Source organism: Bos grunniens, chromosome X, assembly GCF_055505025.1.
Source record: "Bos grunniens cultivar Pamir isolate PY7600 chromosome X, Bosgru_T2T1.0, whole genome shotgun sequence".
NCBI lineage: Eukaryota > Metazoa > Chordata > Mammalia > Artiodactyla > Bovidae > Bos > Bos grunniens.
The window spans coordinates 105,342,533-105,360,824 of NC_141194.1; the positions used below are offsets into that span (position 1 = coordinate 105,342,533).

Here is an 18,292-nt window from a genome sequence, read left to right on the forward strand (position 1 = left end):
CCTGCTCTGATTGCTATGGCCAAAACTTCCAAAACTATGTTGAATAGTAGTGGTGAGAGTGGCCACCTTGTCTTGTTCCTGACTTTAGGGGAAATGCTTTCAATTTTTCACCATTGAGGATAATGTTTGCTGTGGGTTTGTCATATATAGCTTTTATTATGTTGAGGTATGTTCCTTCTATTCCTGCTTTCTGGAGGGTTTTTATCATAAATGGATGTTGAATTTTGTCAAAGGCTTTCTCTGCATCTATTGAGATAATCATATGATTTTTATGTTTCAATTTGTTAATATGGTGTATTACATTGATTAATTTGCAGATATTGAAGAATCCTTGCATCCCTGGAATAAAGCACACTCAGTCATGATGTATGATCTTTTTAATATGTTGTTGGATTCTGATTTCTAGAATTTTGTTAAGGATTTTTGCATCTATGTTCATCAGTGATAGTGGCCTGTAGTTCTCTTTTTTTGTGGAATGTTTGTCAGATTTTGTTATTAGGGTGATGGTGGCCTCATAGAATGAGTTTGGAAGTTTACCTTCCTCTGCAATTTTCTGGAAGAGTTTGAGTAGGATAGGTGTGTTAGCTCTTCTCTAAATTTTTGGTAGAATTCAGCTGTGAAGCCATCTGGTCCTGGGCTTTTGTTTGTTGGAAGATTTCTGATTACAGTTTCAATTTCCATGTTTGTGATGGGTCTGTTAAGATTTTCTATTTCTTCCTGGTTCAAGTTTGGAAAGTTGTGCTTTTCTAAGAATTGTCCATTTCTTCCACGTTGTCCATTTTATTTGCATATAGTTGCTGATAATAGTCTCTTATGATTCTTTGTATTTCTGTGTTGTCTGCTGTGATCTCTCCATTTTCATTTCTAATTTTGTTGATTTTATTTTTCTCCCTTTGTTTCTTGATGAGTCTGGCTAATGGTTTGTCAATTTTATTTAACTTTTAAAAGAACCAGCTTTTGGTTTTGTTGATTTTTGCTATGGTCTCTTTTGTTTCTTTTGCATTTTTTTCTGCCCTAATTTTTAAGATTTCTTTCCTTCTGTGAAAGAGACATGTGTATCCCAATGTCCATCGCAGCACTGTTTATAATAGCCAGGACATGGAATCAACCTAGATCTCCATCAGCAGATGAATGGATGAGAAAGCTGTGGTATATATACACAATGGAATATTACTCAACCATTAAAAAGAATACATTTGAATCAGTTCTAATGAAGTGGTTGAAACTGGAGCCTATTATACAGAGTGAAGTAAGCCAGAAAGAAAAATATCAATACAATATACTAATGCATATATATGTCATTTAGAAAGTTGGTAACTATAATCCTGTATGCAAGACAGCAAAAGAGACACAGATGTATTGAACAGTCTTTTGGACTCTGTGGGAGAGGGCGAGGGTGGTATGATATGGGAGAAGGGCTTTGAAATATGTAAATTATCATATGTGAAACGAATCACCAGTCCAGGTTTGAAGCATGATACAGGGTTCTTGGGGCTGGTGCACTGGGATGACCCAGAGGGATGGGATGGGGAGGGAGGTGGGAGGGGGGTTCAGGATGGGGAACACATGTACACCCATGGCAGATTCAAGTCAATGTATGGCAAAACCAATACAATATTGTAAAGTAAAATAAATAAACAGAAAATTTTAATAAAAGACTCAAACATCACCTCTACTGCAACCTTCCCAGCATCCCCAAGGAGAGGTATTCTTCCTCCTGGATTTCTGGCATGGTTCTTGATTTATACCATCAGCAGGACATTTCCATGGTCTCTGCGTGTATCAGTTTATATATATTATTATGTGTTTGAGCACAATACTTCTCTGATTCTTTCATATTCATTGTGTGCCTGGAACTCACTACAGACAGTAAATGATCAGGAGTGAATTAAAAGACAAAGAAGTGGGAGAATAAGAAAGTTGTGTACTGCCATTCAGTATTGATTTTGGAATATTTTCTCAGTTTTATAGTTACATTTATACATAAAATACCAGAATGTTGTTGTTTTTCAGTCTCTTAAGTTGTGTCCAGTCGACTCTTTGCAACCCCATGGACTGTAGCACACCAGGCTCTGAGACCCACTGTCTCCTGGAATTTGCTCAAATTCATGTCCACTGAGTTGCTGGTGCTATCTAACCATCTCATCTTCTATGGTCCCCTTCTCCTTTTGCCTTCAATCTTTTTCAGCATCATGGTCTTTTCTAATGAGTCAGCTTTTTTGCATATGCTGGCCAAAGTGTTGAAGCTTCTGCTTCAGTATCAGTCCTTCCAATGAATATTCAGGACTAATTTCCTTTGGGATTGACTGCTTTGATCTCCTTGCAGTCCAAGGCACTCTCAAGAGTATCCTTGTATCCTGAAACCTTGATAAACTCACTAATTAATTGTAATAGCTCTTTTGTAGATCCCATTGAACTTCCTACTTAAGAAAATCATTTTGTCTGTAAATAAATGCACATTTATTTCTTCCTTTCCAGTTTATGCATTTTAACTGATTTCTGTTAAGATGAAATATCCAACTCTTTAGCCACCTGATATGAAGAGCCAACTCATTGGCAAAGACACTGATGCTGGGAAAGATTGAAGGCCGGAGGAGAAGGGAACAACAGACGATGAGATGGTTGGATGGTATCATGACTGAATGGACATGAGTTTAAGCAAGTTCTGGGAGATGGTGAAGGACAGGAGGGCCTGGAGGGCTGTAGTCCATGTGGTCCCAAAGAGTTAGACATGACTGAGTGACTGAACAACAACACACTGATTTCTGTCCTAATGGATAAGACTTTCCTGCTTCTTTGCCTCCTGGTAATTTTAGATTGGATGCGAAGCAATATCAAATTTCCCTTCCATGCTTGATATTTTTCTATTCCTAAACTTATTCTTGAGCTTTATTCTCGAATCCTGTTAAGTTGCTTGGAAACAGTTTGATCCTTTTGGTCTTACTTTTTAAGATGTGCTCTGTAGGAACAGAGCATATCTTAATGTAGGATGAACGTAAGTAACTGAAATCTTCAATGTCTGAGAAGGCTATAGCTGGAAACAGGGACTCTTTAAAAGTTTTATTTATGAAGATTCTTTATTTTTGGCTGTGCAACGTGTTGTTAACTGTGTGCAGGTTTTCTGTACTTGGAGCCAAAGGGGGCTACTCTCTAATTGCTGTTCTCAGGTTTCTCATTACAGAGGCTTCTCTTGTCGAGGAACACACACTCTAGATCGTGGTGAGCTCAGTAGTTGTGGCACAAGAGCTTAGTTACCCTGGGCATGTGGGATCTTCCTGGCCTGGGGACTGAACCTATGTGCCCTCAATTGGCAGGCAGACTCTATACCACTGGATCACCAGGAAGCCACTGGAAGCCAAAACAAGGACCCTTATACAGTATCAGAGTGGTAGTAAAATCTATCTGGACATTTGATTGGCACTTGCTATTACATTTTAAGATGCACATATCCTTTGACCTTCTTTTGTTAATGTATCATAAGAAAATTCTTGTATATATGAGCAAGGCAAAATCGGCCACAGTATTATTTAATGCATTGTTTGTCATTGTGAAAAATTGGTAGAATGTAAATACAGGGGGAAATGTTGAGTAAAAATCATGGTGAGTTCATCCTGCTGGAATAACATATGACAATCAGAGAGCAAACCAGATAGCTGGGAACTAGTACTGAAAGAGATGAAAGCAAATTGCAGAATTCTGGGTCTGGCATACTCCTGTCTTTCAGTACATTCCAACCATATGAACATGTGGGGCAGTGCAGAGTATAACCTCCCAGAATGAGCACCCCTTAACTGCCAATGTCATCACTGGACATTAGGGGAAAATATCAATATTTAGATTTCCACATTGATTAAATATCTTCATAAAGAATCATGATTTTTGAAATGATTTTGCTTTGGAAAATAATGGTCTGCTCCATTTCCCCCTTGAAAAAAACACTTGGAAACTTTAATTCAGCAAAGATTTGTGGGGGAACGTTGGGAAGAGGACTTCCCCAAGAAGTGGATGTGGACCCCCAGAGTCAGGGGACAGAAGCTGATAAGAGGGTCTGCAGCAGGGCCCATGCTCCCATGAATGAAGAATCTTTCCTATCTCGCTTTAAAAAAATAACATTAGAAATTGATTTTGAATTTGATGAAAAGTGTATACCACCATCGAGGACATCAGTGGATTTAATCACCTGGCGCCCATTTTCCTTCTCTTGGTTCTGGTATCCTCCTGTCACCCTGGGAAGTCACCCCTTTCCTTTTCTCTCACCCAATATGTTTATGATAGAGTTGACTTCACCTCTGATTCCAGGAGTGGGCAGGTGGCTAAACCAGGCCAGTTGGAGCACTACTTTCCTCCAGCTGTGTTGATATCATCCAACCAGTGACAGTTTGGGAGCTGTGCGGGAGGCAAGCTGGCAAGGGACAGAGGGGGAGCTGGGGCAAGAAGGCAGATCTCAGGGAACCAAATGCTGGATCCAGCCTTGCCTGAAGACAGAAACTACCTCTGTACCTTGTAGTTACACAGACCCAGAAATTCTCCCTTTGGCTTAAACCAAGATGGTTTTTGTTGTTGCTGTTGTTGTTGATTTGTTCCTTTTTTCACTTGCAATAGCAAAGTATTCACTATTATTGAATTGAGGTACCACAGTTTTGTGTATTACTTAATTTTCTTGCTAAGGGAATTGGCTCTTAGCTAAGAAACCACCAACCGTATGGTATAAAGGAGACAAATGAGAGTTTTTGTGGGTAAATCACCAAAGCGGGAGAGAAGAGTTTACAAGGGATAGCTGGAGCAAAGGGCAAAACCTTGAGAAGAGGCACTGGGGACTGCCCTTCCTAGACAGTGCTCCTCAAACTGGCCCTGAATTGTAAAGCCAGTTCACCAGGGGGATGCGACTGTCATCTGATTCTCCTTTATTTAGTCAGCAAACTTGGAATCATTCAGCTACTTTCACCCTATACATGGACTGCTGAAGCTGCTAGTTTGCTTTAATACTTGCCAGGTCCTGTAATTACTTCTTTCCAAACCCTCCAGCTGGCTCCCTCTCAGTCAGAGATGAAGCCACAGCCTTTCAGTGGCCTAAAAAGTCCTACGTGGTCCAGCCTGCATCTTTTCTGGCTTCATAACTTCCCATTTGCAGTACCACTTTTCCTAGTTGGACTGAGACACACAGGGCTCCTTGCCCTTTATGAAACATTGGGATATATTTAAGAAAATTTGTCACAAATTTGTGTGTGAAAGCCATGGGAGAAAATGAAGAAGACCTAAAAATGCAGAGATAGATCACATGCATGTTCTTCAGTCATGTCTGCTGAGAAAAATTGATACTGTTTAGGGCTCAATATCCCCCAAACTCATCTGTAGAGTCCATCAAAATGCCAGCAAATGTTTTTGTAGAAATTGATGACCTGATTTCTTAAACAAATATTTTCTTTCTTTATTTCACTGCATCGAGTCTTATTTGGGGAATGTGAAAACTTCACTGTGTCACACAGGATCTTTTGTTGCAGTGCACAGACACTCCAGTCGCAATGCCCAGTCTCAGTAGTTGCTCCACTGCACGTAGGATCTTAGTTCTCTGACCAGAGATCAAAGCAATGTCCCCTGCATTGTGAGGCAGATTCTTTTTTAAAAATATTCATTTTTTGTTTGTTTATGTAATTTTGGCTGGGCTGGGTCTTTGCTGCTGCACACATGGGGTTTTTCTATTTGTGGTGAGTAGGGGCTACGCTCTAGTTGCAGCAGATAAGCTTATCATTGCAATGACTTCTCTTGTTGCAGAGCACAGGCTCCAGGCGCTCTGGCTTCAGTAGTTGCAGCTGGCAGGCTCTAGAGCACAGGCTCAGGGGTTGTGGTGCTTAGGCTTAGTCGCCTTGCACCTTGTGGGCTCTTCCTGGAGCAGGGGTTGAACCTGTGTCCCCTGCATTGGCAAGTAGAGTCTCAACTACTGGACAACCAGAGAAATCCCTGATGAGCTGATACTGAAATTTATGTGAGAACAGAAGCCTGACAATAGCCCAAACAATTATGGCTCTGCACAAAGTGAAAAGACTAACACAGCCTAATTTCATAACTTACTCTACATGTCCAGTACTGGAGCTGCAGATTCATGGGACAGGACTGACAGTCCAGAAGCATTTCCAGACATATATATGTGGTTAGTGGATATTCGGCAGAGGAGTCTAGATAATTCAATGGAGGTGGGATAGTCTTTTGTTGAACAAATGGTTGTGGAATATCCGTATGTGGAAAAACAAACCTCCATTTCCTTGTGTACTTACCTTTAGACATTCACAAAGATTATGTTCAAATGCTCAGAGCTCTACAGGCAAAAGCTAAAAGGATAAAAAATAAAGGACTCAGATGAGAACTTTGTGACCTTTTAGTAGGCAAGTCTTTCATGTATGAAATCAATATCATCAAGTATGTAAAACAATACAAATAATATGAACCCGGACTTCATGAATCAAAAATATCAGTCAGATTATATCACTACTGTGTTGATAATTGTATGAGTTTCCTAGGGCTTCCATCATAAAGTACCACAAAGGAGACGCCTTCAGACAAGAGCAATTTATTCTCTCACATTTCAGGAGGCCAGGAGTCTGAGACTGTGATGTTGGCAGGGCTGATTCCTTCTGATGGCACCGAGGGAGTCAGTTCCAGGCCTCTCTCATAGCTTCTGGTGGTGGCCTGCAGCGCCTGGCCTTCTCTGCCTTGTAGATGCTTCACTCCAACTCTTCCTCTGTCTTCACACAGCCTTTTTGTGTGTGTGTTCACATGGCTTTCTTATAAATGTAACAGTCATTGGATTATGTCCACTGTAATGCTGTGTGACCTCAACTAATTATAACTGCAAAACCCTAATTCCAAATCAAGTCAGTCCAAAGACTCCAGGGGTTGGGACTTCAAAATCTTTTATATTTTTTTTCTGAGGGACACAATTCAACGCACAGGACCCTCCACCACCTCCCACTTCACTGTGAGCACAAGCCCTCAGCATGTCCCCTGAGGCCTCCACATCCACTCCCTGTCAGCTCTCGGCCCCCCGTCTTGCTGCTCTTCTCTTCACCCACTCTGTTCCAGCCACAGTGTTCTCCTCATGCTCCCAAACCTCCCTCAAGTCCTCACTCAGTCTCTGCTTCAAAACAAAGCTGACCCCAACCACCCAGTTGAAAATGGAAAACCACTTCTCCAAGTTCCCCCTCTCCTTTCTCTTGTTGCACTTCCTACCAGAGTTCTCACCATCTTCCCATAGGTTACACAGTGTAGTTGTTTTTTGGTTTCTTTTTTTCACATTTTTTAATTTATTTTTTTTTATTGAAGGATAATTGCTTTATAGAATTTTGTTGTTTTCTGTCAAACCCTTACATGAATCAGCCATAGGTAGACATATATCCCCTCCCTTTTGAACTTCCCTCCCATCTCCCTTCTCATCCCACCCATCTAGGTTAATACAGAGCCCCTGTTTGAGTTTCCTGAGCCATACAGCAAATTCCCATTGGCTATCTATTTTTCACATGGTTATATACGTTTCCGTGTTATTCTTTCCATACATCTGACCCTCTCCTCCCCTCTCCCCATGTCCAAAACTCTAATCTCTATCTGTTTCTCAATTGCTGCCCTGTAAATAAATTGTTCAGTACCATTTTTTTAGATCCCATATACACACATACACACACACACACACACACACACACATATATATATATATGTTAAAATATGATATTTCTCTTTCTCTTTCTGACTTACTTCACTCTATATAATAGGTTCTAGGTTCATCCAAATTAGAATTAGAACTGACTCAAAGGCATTCCTTTTTACTGCTGACTAATATTCCATTATGTATGTTTACCACAATTTCTTTATCCATTTGATGGACATCTAGGTTCCTTCCATGTTCTAGCTATTGTAAATGGTTGTAATGAATGATGGGATACATGAGTCTTTTTCAATTTTGGTTTCTTCAGGGTATATGCCTAGGAGTGGGATTGCCGGGTCATATGGTGGTTTTATTCCTAGTTTTTAAAAGAATCTCCATACTGTCTTCCATAGTAGCTATATCAATTACAACAATGCGAGAGTGTTTCCTTTTCTCCACACTCTCTCCAGCATTTATTGTCTGTAGCCTTTTTGATGATGGCCGTTCTGACTGGTGTGAGGTGATATCTCACTGTAGTGTTGATTTGCATTTCTCTAATAATGAGTGATGTTGAGCATCTTTTCATGTGTTTATTAGGCACCTGTATGTCTTTGGAGAAATGTCTGTTAAGGTCTTTTTTCCAACTTTTTGATTGGGTTGTTTGTTTTTTTGGTATTGAGTTGTATGAGCTGCTTGTATATTTTGTAAATTAATCCTTTGTCAGTTGTTTCATTTGTTATTATTTTCTCCCACTTTGAGGGGTGTCTTTTCAACTTGCTTAGTGTTTCCTTTGCTGTGCAAAAACATTTAAGTTTAATCAGGTCCCACTTGTTTACTTTTGTTTTTATTTCCATTACTCTAGTAGGTGGATCTTGCTTTGATGTATGTCATCGAGTGTTCTGCTTATGTTTCCCTCTAAGAGTTTTATAGTTTCTGGTCTTACATTTAGGTCTTTAATACATTTTGAGTTTATCTTTGTGTGTGGTGTTAGGAAGTGTTCTAATTTCATCCTTTTACATGTAGCCATCAAGTTTTCCCAGCACCATTTATTGAAGAGGCTGTCTTTGCCCCATTGTATATTCTTACCTCCCTTGCAAAAAATAAGGTACCCATAGGTGCACGGGCTTATTTCTTGGCTTTCTATTTTGTTCCATTGGTCTATATTTCTGTTTTTGTGCCAGTACCGTACTGTCTTAATGACTGTATATTTGTAGTATAATCTGAAGTCAGGAAGGTTGATTCCACCAACTCCATTGCTTTCTCAAGACTGCTTTGGCTACTTGGGGTCTTTTGTGTTTCCATATGAGTTGTGAAATTTTTTGTTCTAGTTCTGTGAATAATGTCATTCATAATTTGATAGGGATTGCATTGAATCTGTAGACTGTGTTTGGTAGTATAGCAATTTTCACAATATGGATTCTTCCTACCCAGGAAACATCTGTTTCTATCATCTTTGATTTCTTTCATTAGTGTCTTATAATTTTCTGTGTGCACTTCTTTTGTCTCCTTAGGTAAGTTTATTCCTAGGTATTTCTTTCTGTTTCAATGATGAATGAGATTGATTCTTTAATTTCTCTTTCTAATTTTCTATTGCTAGTATATAGAAATGCAAGTGATTTCTGTGTATTGATTTTGTATCTTGCTACTTTGCTAAATTCACTGATTAGCTCTAGTAATTTTCTGATACTGTCTTTAGGGTTTTCTGTGTACAGTATCATATCATCAGCAAACAGCGATAGCTTTACTTCTTCTTTTCCAATATGAATTCCTTTTATTTCTTTTTCTTCTCTGATTGCTGTCACTAGGACTTCCAAAACTATGTTGAATAATATTGGTGAAAGTGAACATCCTTGTCTTGTTCCTCATCTTAGGGAGAATGCTTTCAGTTTTTCACCATTGAGAATAATGTTTGCTTTAAGCTTATAATATATAGCCTTTACTATGTTATGGTAGGTTCATTCTATGCCCATTTTTTGAAGAATTTTCATCATAAATGGGTGCTGAATTTTGTCAAAGGCTTTTTCTACATCTATTGAGATTATCATATTGGTTTTCTTTTTTGAATTTTTATTTTATTTTATTTACTTTACAACATTGTATGGTTTTTATCTTTCAATTTGTTAATGTTGTGTATCACATTGATTGATTTGCATATTTTGAAGAATCCTTGCAACCCTAGAATAAACCCAAGTTGATCATAGTTTATGAGCTTTTTGATGTGTTGCTGAAATCTGTTTGCTAAAATTTTGTTGAGGATTTTTGCATCTATGTTCATCAGTGATATTGGCCTATAGATTTATTTTTTGTGCTGTGCCTTCCAGGGGACGTGTGTCCCTGTCCAGGCTATCTATGGTGGCAGCAAGGACTGTCTTATTCTCATTCCATTTAGGCTGCCACAGATCAGGTGTTTCACTCCCAGCATTAAACGTTTCTCCTCTGACTCAGATAATTGCCCTGATGTGGGGATCGGGCCCATGCATCAGTTCCCCCACCCACTGAGAGCAGTTCTAATCCTACTAACACTCTTGTTTTTCCCCCTAGCTCTTTCATCCAACTGAGTTTTGCGTGGTTCTATATATACTCTTTACTGCTGGTCAGGTACTCCTGTCTGTTCTCAGTTGGTGTTCTTCATGCACTTCGTATTCTGAAGGTGTATTCCTGATGTATCCATGGAGAGAGATGTACTCCATGTCCACCTACTCCTCCACCATCTGGTCATCCCTCATTTTTTTTTCATCTCTTGACAGTCTCTCCTGACTAGCCTGTAACCTACATGGAGACCTAGAATGGTGTCCAGCAAAAATGTTGCGTGAGTTATAGCTACTATAGAAAATTTAAGACAATATCCTTGTGAGCATGGAGTGGAGAAGTACTTCTAAGCATTGTTTTCAGTCCATGACAGATTAATATCAAGAATATACTGATATTTTTCATATCCTGCTGATCATCAAGAAGATAACTGCAATTGTAATTTGTAGAAATTGGCAAGGATACAAATAGGCTGGTTATAGAAGAGGAAACCCGTAAAGGCCACAGGATATGGTAGGAGTGGAGATGGGTGCAGCCATAGCAGAGAGCAGCCAGGCAGGATCCAGTGAAGCTTGCACATCCCTGAACTCCAGCATTTCTGCTCCTGGGAAACTGTGACCAGTCCCCTCAGTGGGAGTTTATGAGGGTGTCCTCATGGTGTCATCTGTGGAGGCATGAGTCAGAGCCACCTAGATGCCCCACTGACTCTCCTTCTGCCCTAAAGTCAGACCCTCAGATGAGTCTGTTTAATTCATGAGTTTCCACTTGTGTATGGATGACAGCAGAAGTCAACATGCTAGACCCTTGCTCGGTGCGTTCTTTGGGCTTTCGTCGCACATGTCTGACCAGAGTGTCCACACCTACTCTACATACCCATGTGAATCTGCTTCTGCCTTAATATGATTTTCTCCAGGGATTATGGTGAACCCCATTAATATCTGCTAAACCAACAACTAAAACTGTAAAAATGACTGTTCGTGGCTCCCGCTTTGTAGCACCCACAGGGGAACCTGGGATAGAGAGCTCAGTTAGTTGTCTGTAAGTGACTAAGAGGCTTTACTTCCCATTTGGCTTTTGTACAGGTTCCCTAGTCCATCTCTGCACTGCTTTTTAGTCAGAGAAGCTGGCCTGCTCTCTTCTCCTGCTGTTGATTTTATTTATTTATTTTTGCATGTGCTGGGTCTTCCTTGCTGCGCACAGGCTTTCTCTAGTTGTAGGGAATGTGGGCTACTCTCTAGTTGCTGGGCACCAGCTTCTCATTGTGGTGGCTTCTCTTATATTGCAGAACATGGGCTCGAGAGCACAGGCTCAGTAGGTGTGGGGCATGGGCTCAGTTGCTCCATGGCATGTTGGATCTTCCCTGACCAGGCATTGAAGCAGTGTCCCTTGCATTGACAGGTGGATTCCTGTCCACTGAACCCCCAGGGAAGTCCTCATCATGTTTTATCTTGCTTTGTCCTGAATTGTAGCCACTTCTCTAACCTCTGCTTTCTTCTGGATTAAAAGTATACGTGTATATCTATGTGTGGGCACAATCATGTCTGAGTCTTGGTGACCCACAGTCTATAGCCCACAAGGCTCCTCTGTCCACGGAATTTTCCAGACAAGAATACTAGAGTGACTTCCCATTTCCTTCTCCAGGGGATCTTCACCACCAGGGATGGAACCTGTCTGTTGCATCCCTTGCTTTGGCAGGCAGATTCTTTACCACTATCACCACCTGTCTTTCGAAAGCCCAAAAGAAAGTGTGTGGCTTTATAAATTGGACCACCTGAATCATTTCCTCTACAAGGAGTTCACTGACACCATCCACTCACGCCTGCTGCCGGTCCTCTCCCACTCCTTTCAAACAGGTCCAGCTTAGCATCTGCAACCTTTGACACATACCCTTTGACATGTGTTTCAACCCAAATATCAGCTTTATTACTGATGAATCTGATTGGAAACAACGTGGCCTGGGCAGCTTTTGCTGTTGTTTAGTCACCCAGTCCTGTGTGACTCTTTGTGACCCCATGGATTGCAGCATGCCAGGCCTCCCTGTCCCTCACCATCTTCTGAAGTTCGCCCAAGTTCATGTTCATTGCATTCCTGATGCCGTCCAGCCATCTCATCCCCTGACACCCTCTTCTCCTATGCCCTCAAACTTTCCCAGTATCAGGGACTTTTCCAGTGAGTCAACTGTTCCCATAAATGACCAAAATATTGGAGCTTCTGATTCAGCATCCATCCTTCCAGTGAATATTCAGGGTTGATTTCCTTTAAAATTAACTGGTTTGATCTTCCTGCTGTCCATGGGACTTTCAAGAGTCCTCTCCAGCACCACAACTAGAAGGCACAGATTCTTTGGTGCTCTGACTTCTTTACAGCCCAACTCTCACAACCATATGTAATCACTTGGAAGACCATAGCCTTGACTCTATGAATCTTTGTTGCAGAGTGATGTCTCTGCTTTTCAACACCCTGTCTAGTTTTGTCATCACTTTCCTGCCAAGAAGCAATCATCCTGTAATTTCATGGCTGTACTCACCATCCATGGTGATTTTGAAGCCCAAGAAGAGGAAATCTGTCACTACTTCCACATTTTCCCCTTCTATTTGCCATGCAGTAATGGGGCCAGATGCCATGATCTTTGTTTTTTAAATATTTAGTCTTAAGTCAGCTCTTTCACACTCCTCCTTCACCCTCATCAAGAGGCTCTTTAGTTCCTCTTCACTTTCTGCCATTAGAGTGGTATCATCCATGTATCTGAGGTTGTTGATGTTTCTCCCACCTATCTTGATCCTTGCTTGTAACTCATTCAGCCTGGGATTTCTCAAGATGTGTTCAGCATATAGATTAAACAAACAGGGTGACAGAAGACAGCCCTGTCATACTCCTTTCTCAATCTTGACCTATCAGTTGTTCTATATAGGGTTGTTTCCTTTTGACCCGCACCCAGGATTCTCAGGAGACAAGTAGTATGGTCTGCTATTTCCATCTCTCTAAGAGCTTTCCATAATTTTTCATTGTCCACACAGTCAAAGGCTTTAGCCTAGTCGAGGAACAGTATGAGATGATTTTCTGAACTTCACTTGATTTCTATATAATCCAGCAATTTTTGGCAATTTGATGTCCAGTTCCTCTTCCTTTTCTAAACCCAGCTTGGACATCTGGAATTTCTTGGTTTGCACAATGTTGAAGCCTAGTATGCAAGATTTTAAGCATGACCTTACTAGCATGGGAGATGAGTGCAACTGTCTGATGGTTAACACATTCTTTGGTACTAACTACCCTTCTTGGCAATTGGGATGAGGATCGATCTTTTCCAGTCCCGTGGTCTTCCAGATTTGCTGACATAATGAATGCAAATCCTTGATGGCATCTTCCTTTAGGGATTTGCCAAGTTCTGCTGGAATTTCATCACATCCACTAGCTTTTTTAACATCAGTGCTTCTTGGGCAGCTGAACAAAGTCAATTTGCTGACCTCCCCCAGATGGATACCTGGGCATGGCCGCCCTGGGGGAAACATGGGCTCCAAGGACTGACCCACTTGCCCAGGCTGCTGCCTCCCACTGTCAGGTTCATTCCCTGTCACACTCTGATATGTGTGACAGACCCATTTTCTTTCACACAGTCTCTCACATTTACTTTCTCATACTGAGTCAGATTATCTGTCAGATACACTCTTTCTATAATATTCCTGCATCACTCTATAATGCTTTGTCCATCACACATATTCTCTCTCACACCTTATCTCTCTTAGAATGTATCTCTGACACTCTGCTGCACACTCCCTCTGTCTTGGTTTCTGCATCTTAGTCTCTTCTCATGACATTCTGTCCTATAAATTTCTGTCCCAATCACACATTCACTCTGTCACACTCACTCAAAAGCATTCGCCTGTCATGGTGGTAAACTCTCTGTGAAACTCATTCTATCACACACTCTCTTTCCTTCATAGTTCTGTCACTGTGTCACTCAAATTATTTGTCACTGTCATTATCATTATCCTTTGCAGATCTCACCATTCAGACCCAACTTCAGTCCAGTGCCTGATGGAGCACTGCAGTCATTATTGTTTTGAGACATGCAGAAACCAAAATGCACAAAACTTTTATCCACTGGTGTTGGTGAAAGAGTGGGTGTGTGTGATTTGTTTGGAGGAGACCTGCATCACGGGAGACAGGACACCGACATGGCCGTACTGTCTGAAAACTGACATGATGGATGAACACATGGAAAGCAGCTGAAACAGCGCATGGACCATAGGAAGTGCTAGCTATCACTCCAGTCAAACAGCACAGGTATAGATGTGGAGTAGGCAGAGGGGGGCTGTTGGTGGGTCGTGTGGCTTGGTCCCTTGCCCTCGACTGGCATCTTAGTCTAGTGAGACCCTTCTGTGGCATATGTTGGAGAAATCAAAGTTGCATTGTGGAACTAGCTTTAGGACTTGAGCCTGGAAAGCTGTCACATGCGTCTCAGTGGCGTCTCTGTGGACACTTGGCAGGGTCCATTCCATGCCGTCTGGGCGAGCACTGGAGGGGCCCGAGTGTGCAGGAGCATTGGGGGCACCTGAAAGGTGCGTGGCTTTGTGAGGGAGCCAAGTCCCTCCAGCCCCACGGGGTTTCCATAGCGGCCCATGGGTAGCTGGGCAGGCTCGGCAGTAACCAATCCGGTGTGAGGAGGCGCCCTGAGGCGTGTCTGCACAGGCGCACTTTTACCGTCCTTACGCAGAAGGGGAGGGACTTCCTGAGGAGCTCAGTCTTTCCGCCCATTGTGTTGGCATCTAAGGGCATCGTGCGGCAGCCATGCAGGCATCGGGTAGTGGCGCCGGTGGTGCTGAAGGTGAGGGCCCGGGCCGCAGTGGTTACCGGGCCCCATTACGCCGCCGGGGTGGGCCTGGCAGAGAAAGAGCGCTGATGGAAGCTGCTAGAGCTCGTCCCCGGGGTGAGCGGGCACCAGATGCCCCAGGACCTGGTGGAGATGTAGCACCTGTGGCTGTAAGGCCTAGACGTGGAGAGGTGGTGCTGTATCCTTTTCATGGAGCCTCTCTGGGCACGGTCAGTGGTATGGTGGTGGGAAACATGCCGGCAGCCTGAGGAAGGGATAGAAGGGAGCATGGGGGTGATCCGGGGCAGCAGGACTGGGCAGCCTGGAAGGAAAGGAGGTTGTCAAGGACTGAAGAGCCTGGAGGGTGGGGAAGATGGACCAAAGGGTTACGGAGGCAGCTCAGGGTGGTCTCAGGTTGTGGTTGGAAGCATGGGCATCCTGGGGTAAAAACGGGCCTCTGAGGTGTGAGGAAGCCTGAGACAGCAGCAAATTCTGTAATGGATGGTGCCTTAACCGTGTCTCTCCCAGCACACTCAGAGTGCCTTTCCAATCCCCACTGGAGGTATACTTGGCTCGCAGATCTCTGCTCCCAGATATCCAACGCCACCAAGGAATTATTCGAAAGGAATTTTTAGTGAATGGCAGTGACCTGATTGTGTCAGTTCCAGATGAGTTTGCCTTGGGGAGTGGGGGGTAGGCGGCGGGTGCTGTGGTGTCAGCTCCCTCTTAAGAGTGCTATGATGGACACTGAGGGGCTTGGTGTAAGGAGGGGGGCTGGTACCCTGGACCTACAGGAACAAACTCCCCTTTAACCTGATTTTCCCCACTTTTAGTAGATGGACTGCTGACGACCTTGCTTTCATCCGACTTTCCATCAACCCGTTCCTCGATCAGCTTTTCGTGGTGATTGATAACATTCGGAGCCTTGCGACCCCACCTCCCCAAAGCCTAGGCTGAGGAAAGGGGCTGAAGCCTAACCTTGTGTCTTCTACTCGGCAAAGCATAGGGAATTCATACTCGAGTCATTGCCATTTTGTTGTTTGAGTCTAAGTTTTTGCCTGTAGTGGCCTTTGGTCTCTCTTGGTTCACTTGTTTTGTTTCCCTGCTGCTTGAGGAGTGGGATGCTTCAGTGTTTATTATAGCAGAAAATAAAGCTAAGTTACTTTATGTGCCCCAGTTTCTTTTCAGCTAATGCGCTTCTAGATTAAAAAAAAAAAAAAACTTTTTATATTTGTTCTCGTGTTAGAGGGAAGGTTCTGAAATTCATATATTCCAGTAGGACAAGGTAATTCAAAGCTAATTAGGAAAATAAAAATACAGCCCTATGTTCAGCACTAAATACAGTCAACATTAAACAATATTTTCTAGTTGTACTTGGGCATTAAATTTATAAAAGCATGTAATATTCATTTAAGTTGCTCCGTCGTGTTCAACTCTTTGGGACCCCATGGACTGCAGCATGTCAGGCCTCCCTGTCCATCACCACATCCCTGAGCCTGCTCAAACTCATGTCCATTGAGTTGGTGATGCCATCCAACCATCTCATCCTCAGTCATCCCCTCTTGTCTTCTATCAAGTTTAGGATTAAAGATTTTCCTGATTTTTTAAATTTAATATACTACCTTTTCCACTTCCTAAAAGCTCTTCAAAAATGTGTTATTGAATAGATATGCAGCTGCTGCTGCTGCTGCTAAGTCACGTCAGTCGTGTCCAACTCTGTGCAACCCCACAGATGGCAGCCCACCAGGCTCCCCCATCCCTGGGATTCTCCAAGCAGGAATACTGGAGTGGGTTGCTATTTCCTTCTCCAGTGCATGAAAGTGAAAAGTGAAAGGAAGTCGCTCAGTTGTGTCCGACTCTTAGTGACCCCATGGACTGCAGCCCACCAGGCTCCTCCGCCCATGGGATTTGCCAGGCAGGAGTACTGGAGTGGGTTGCCATTGCCTTCTCCATTGAATAGATATAAGCTGCATCATAATGTAATTATTGGGGACTTCCCAAGCAGTCCAGTGGTTAAGACTTTGCACTTCTGGTGCAAGGGCTGTAGGTTCAGTTCCTGGTAGTGGAACTAAGATCCCACATGCCATGTGGCATGGCCAAAAAATTAAAATTGGGTTATTAAATAAAAACAACAGCAATAATAATGTAATTATTGAACATTTAAGTTGTTTACAATTTTTTCATTACTGTGGTTAATAATTCAGTGGAATTCCTGTATATAATTCTTTCCAGTAATGGTTATTTCCTTAAAGTTTTAATATATTCCAAAAGTTAGAAATATTGACCTAAATGATTCTTTCTCTATTTCTTTTTTAAGACTCTTGATCACAGGGAATTCTGTCTTGGTCCAGTGGTCAGGACTCCAGGTTTCCACTGCAGGAGGCATGGCTTTGGTCCCATGGTGGGGAACTAAGATCCTAAAAGCCATGAGATGCAACAAAACAAAAGACAGAGAGAAAACAGACTCTCTCCAAAAAAAAAAAAAAAGACTTGATCACAATTTCTTTTCAGAAAATATACCTGCTACCAGATTTCTGGTTGCCCAACATCTTTGTCACAACTGGCTTGATTCCCTACTAAAATAAAAAACTTAGTTTGTATGAGGAGACAAAACATCTAGGCACACTAAAATAAAAATTTTGTGGCTGACTGTACTTATTTCAAGTCAGTGAAGAAAAGTGCTGGGACAATTAGTTAACTGATTGCATGTGGGGAGTTAGCTCTCTCTTCATATATCTTTTATCCTATAATCTTGCAAATTTGATTAGTTCTTGTCAATATTTTGTAGATTCCATTTGATTTTCTGCATAGGTAATCATGTTGTCTGCAGATAGTTTTACTTTTTCCTTTCCAATTGAGATGCCTTTTATCAGTTGATTTCTCTCCTCATAATGGTTTGGATATTTCTCATTCTTGGCATACTCTTTTCCTTGGGTGCTGGGTGTATTTTTCCCTAGGTGTATTCCACAACTTTTAAAAATGTAATGTTATTTACTCACTTAGAAACACTTTGATCCTGTTGAGTCTTGCCTTAAGGGTTGATCAGTGGGAGTTTGAGACAAGATCCCTCTGAGTACTGTATATGATGTCAGCTGAATGACAAGTTTCTGCTATGGCTCCAGCAGACTCTCTGGAGAGAGAGGCTCTCTCTCGTGCAGGGTTCTCTCCTCCCTCTGCCACCCTTTCCTCTCTGGCCTGCCACCTGCCAGCTCCAACAGCCTCTGCTCTGCAATCCCCCCTCAACACCCAGGGGGCCGGCAGGACATGGCCTTGGCAGTCTGTGTAGACAGCAAGCTGTGGCAGCTGCACAGCTCGTCTCT

General features: G+C 42.3%; 1 protein-coding gene across 1 annotated transcript; it reads left to right on the plus strand.

Annotated features, from left to right (window-relative positions):
* The first annotated feature begins 14,788 nt into the window (after positions 1-14,788).
* Positions 14,789-16,139, plus strand: LOC147341004 (EKC/KEOPS complex subunit LAGE3-like). The gene is made up of 3 exons (XM_086389411.1): positions 14,789-15,171; positions 15,501-15,629; positions 15,806-16,139. Exons 1-3 carry the CDS (start codon positions 14,951-14,953, stop codon positions 15,927-15,929), a joined length of 474 nt encoding a protein of 157 aa, XP_086245537.1. The 5' UTR covers positions 14,789-14,950; the 3' UTR covers positions 15,930-16,139.
* The last annotated feature ends 2,153 nt before the right edge of the window (positions 16,140-18,292 follow it).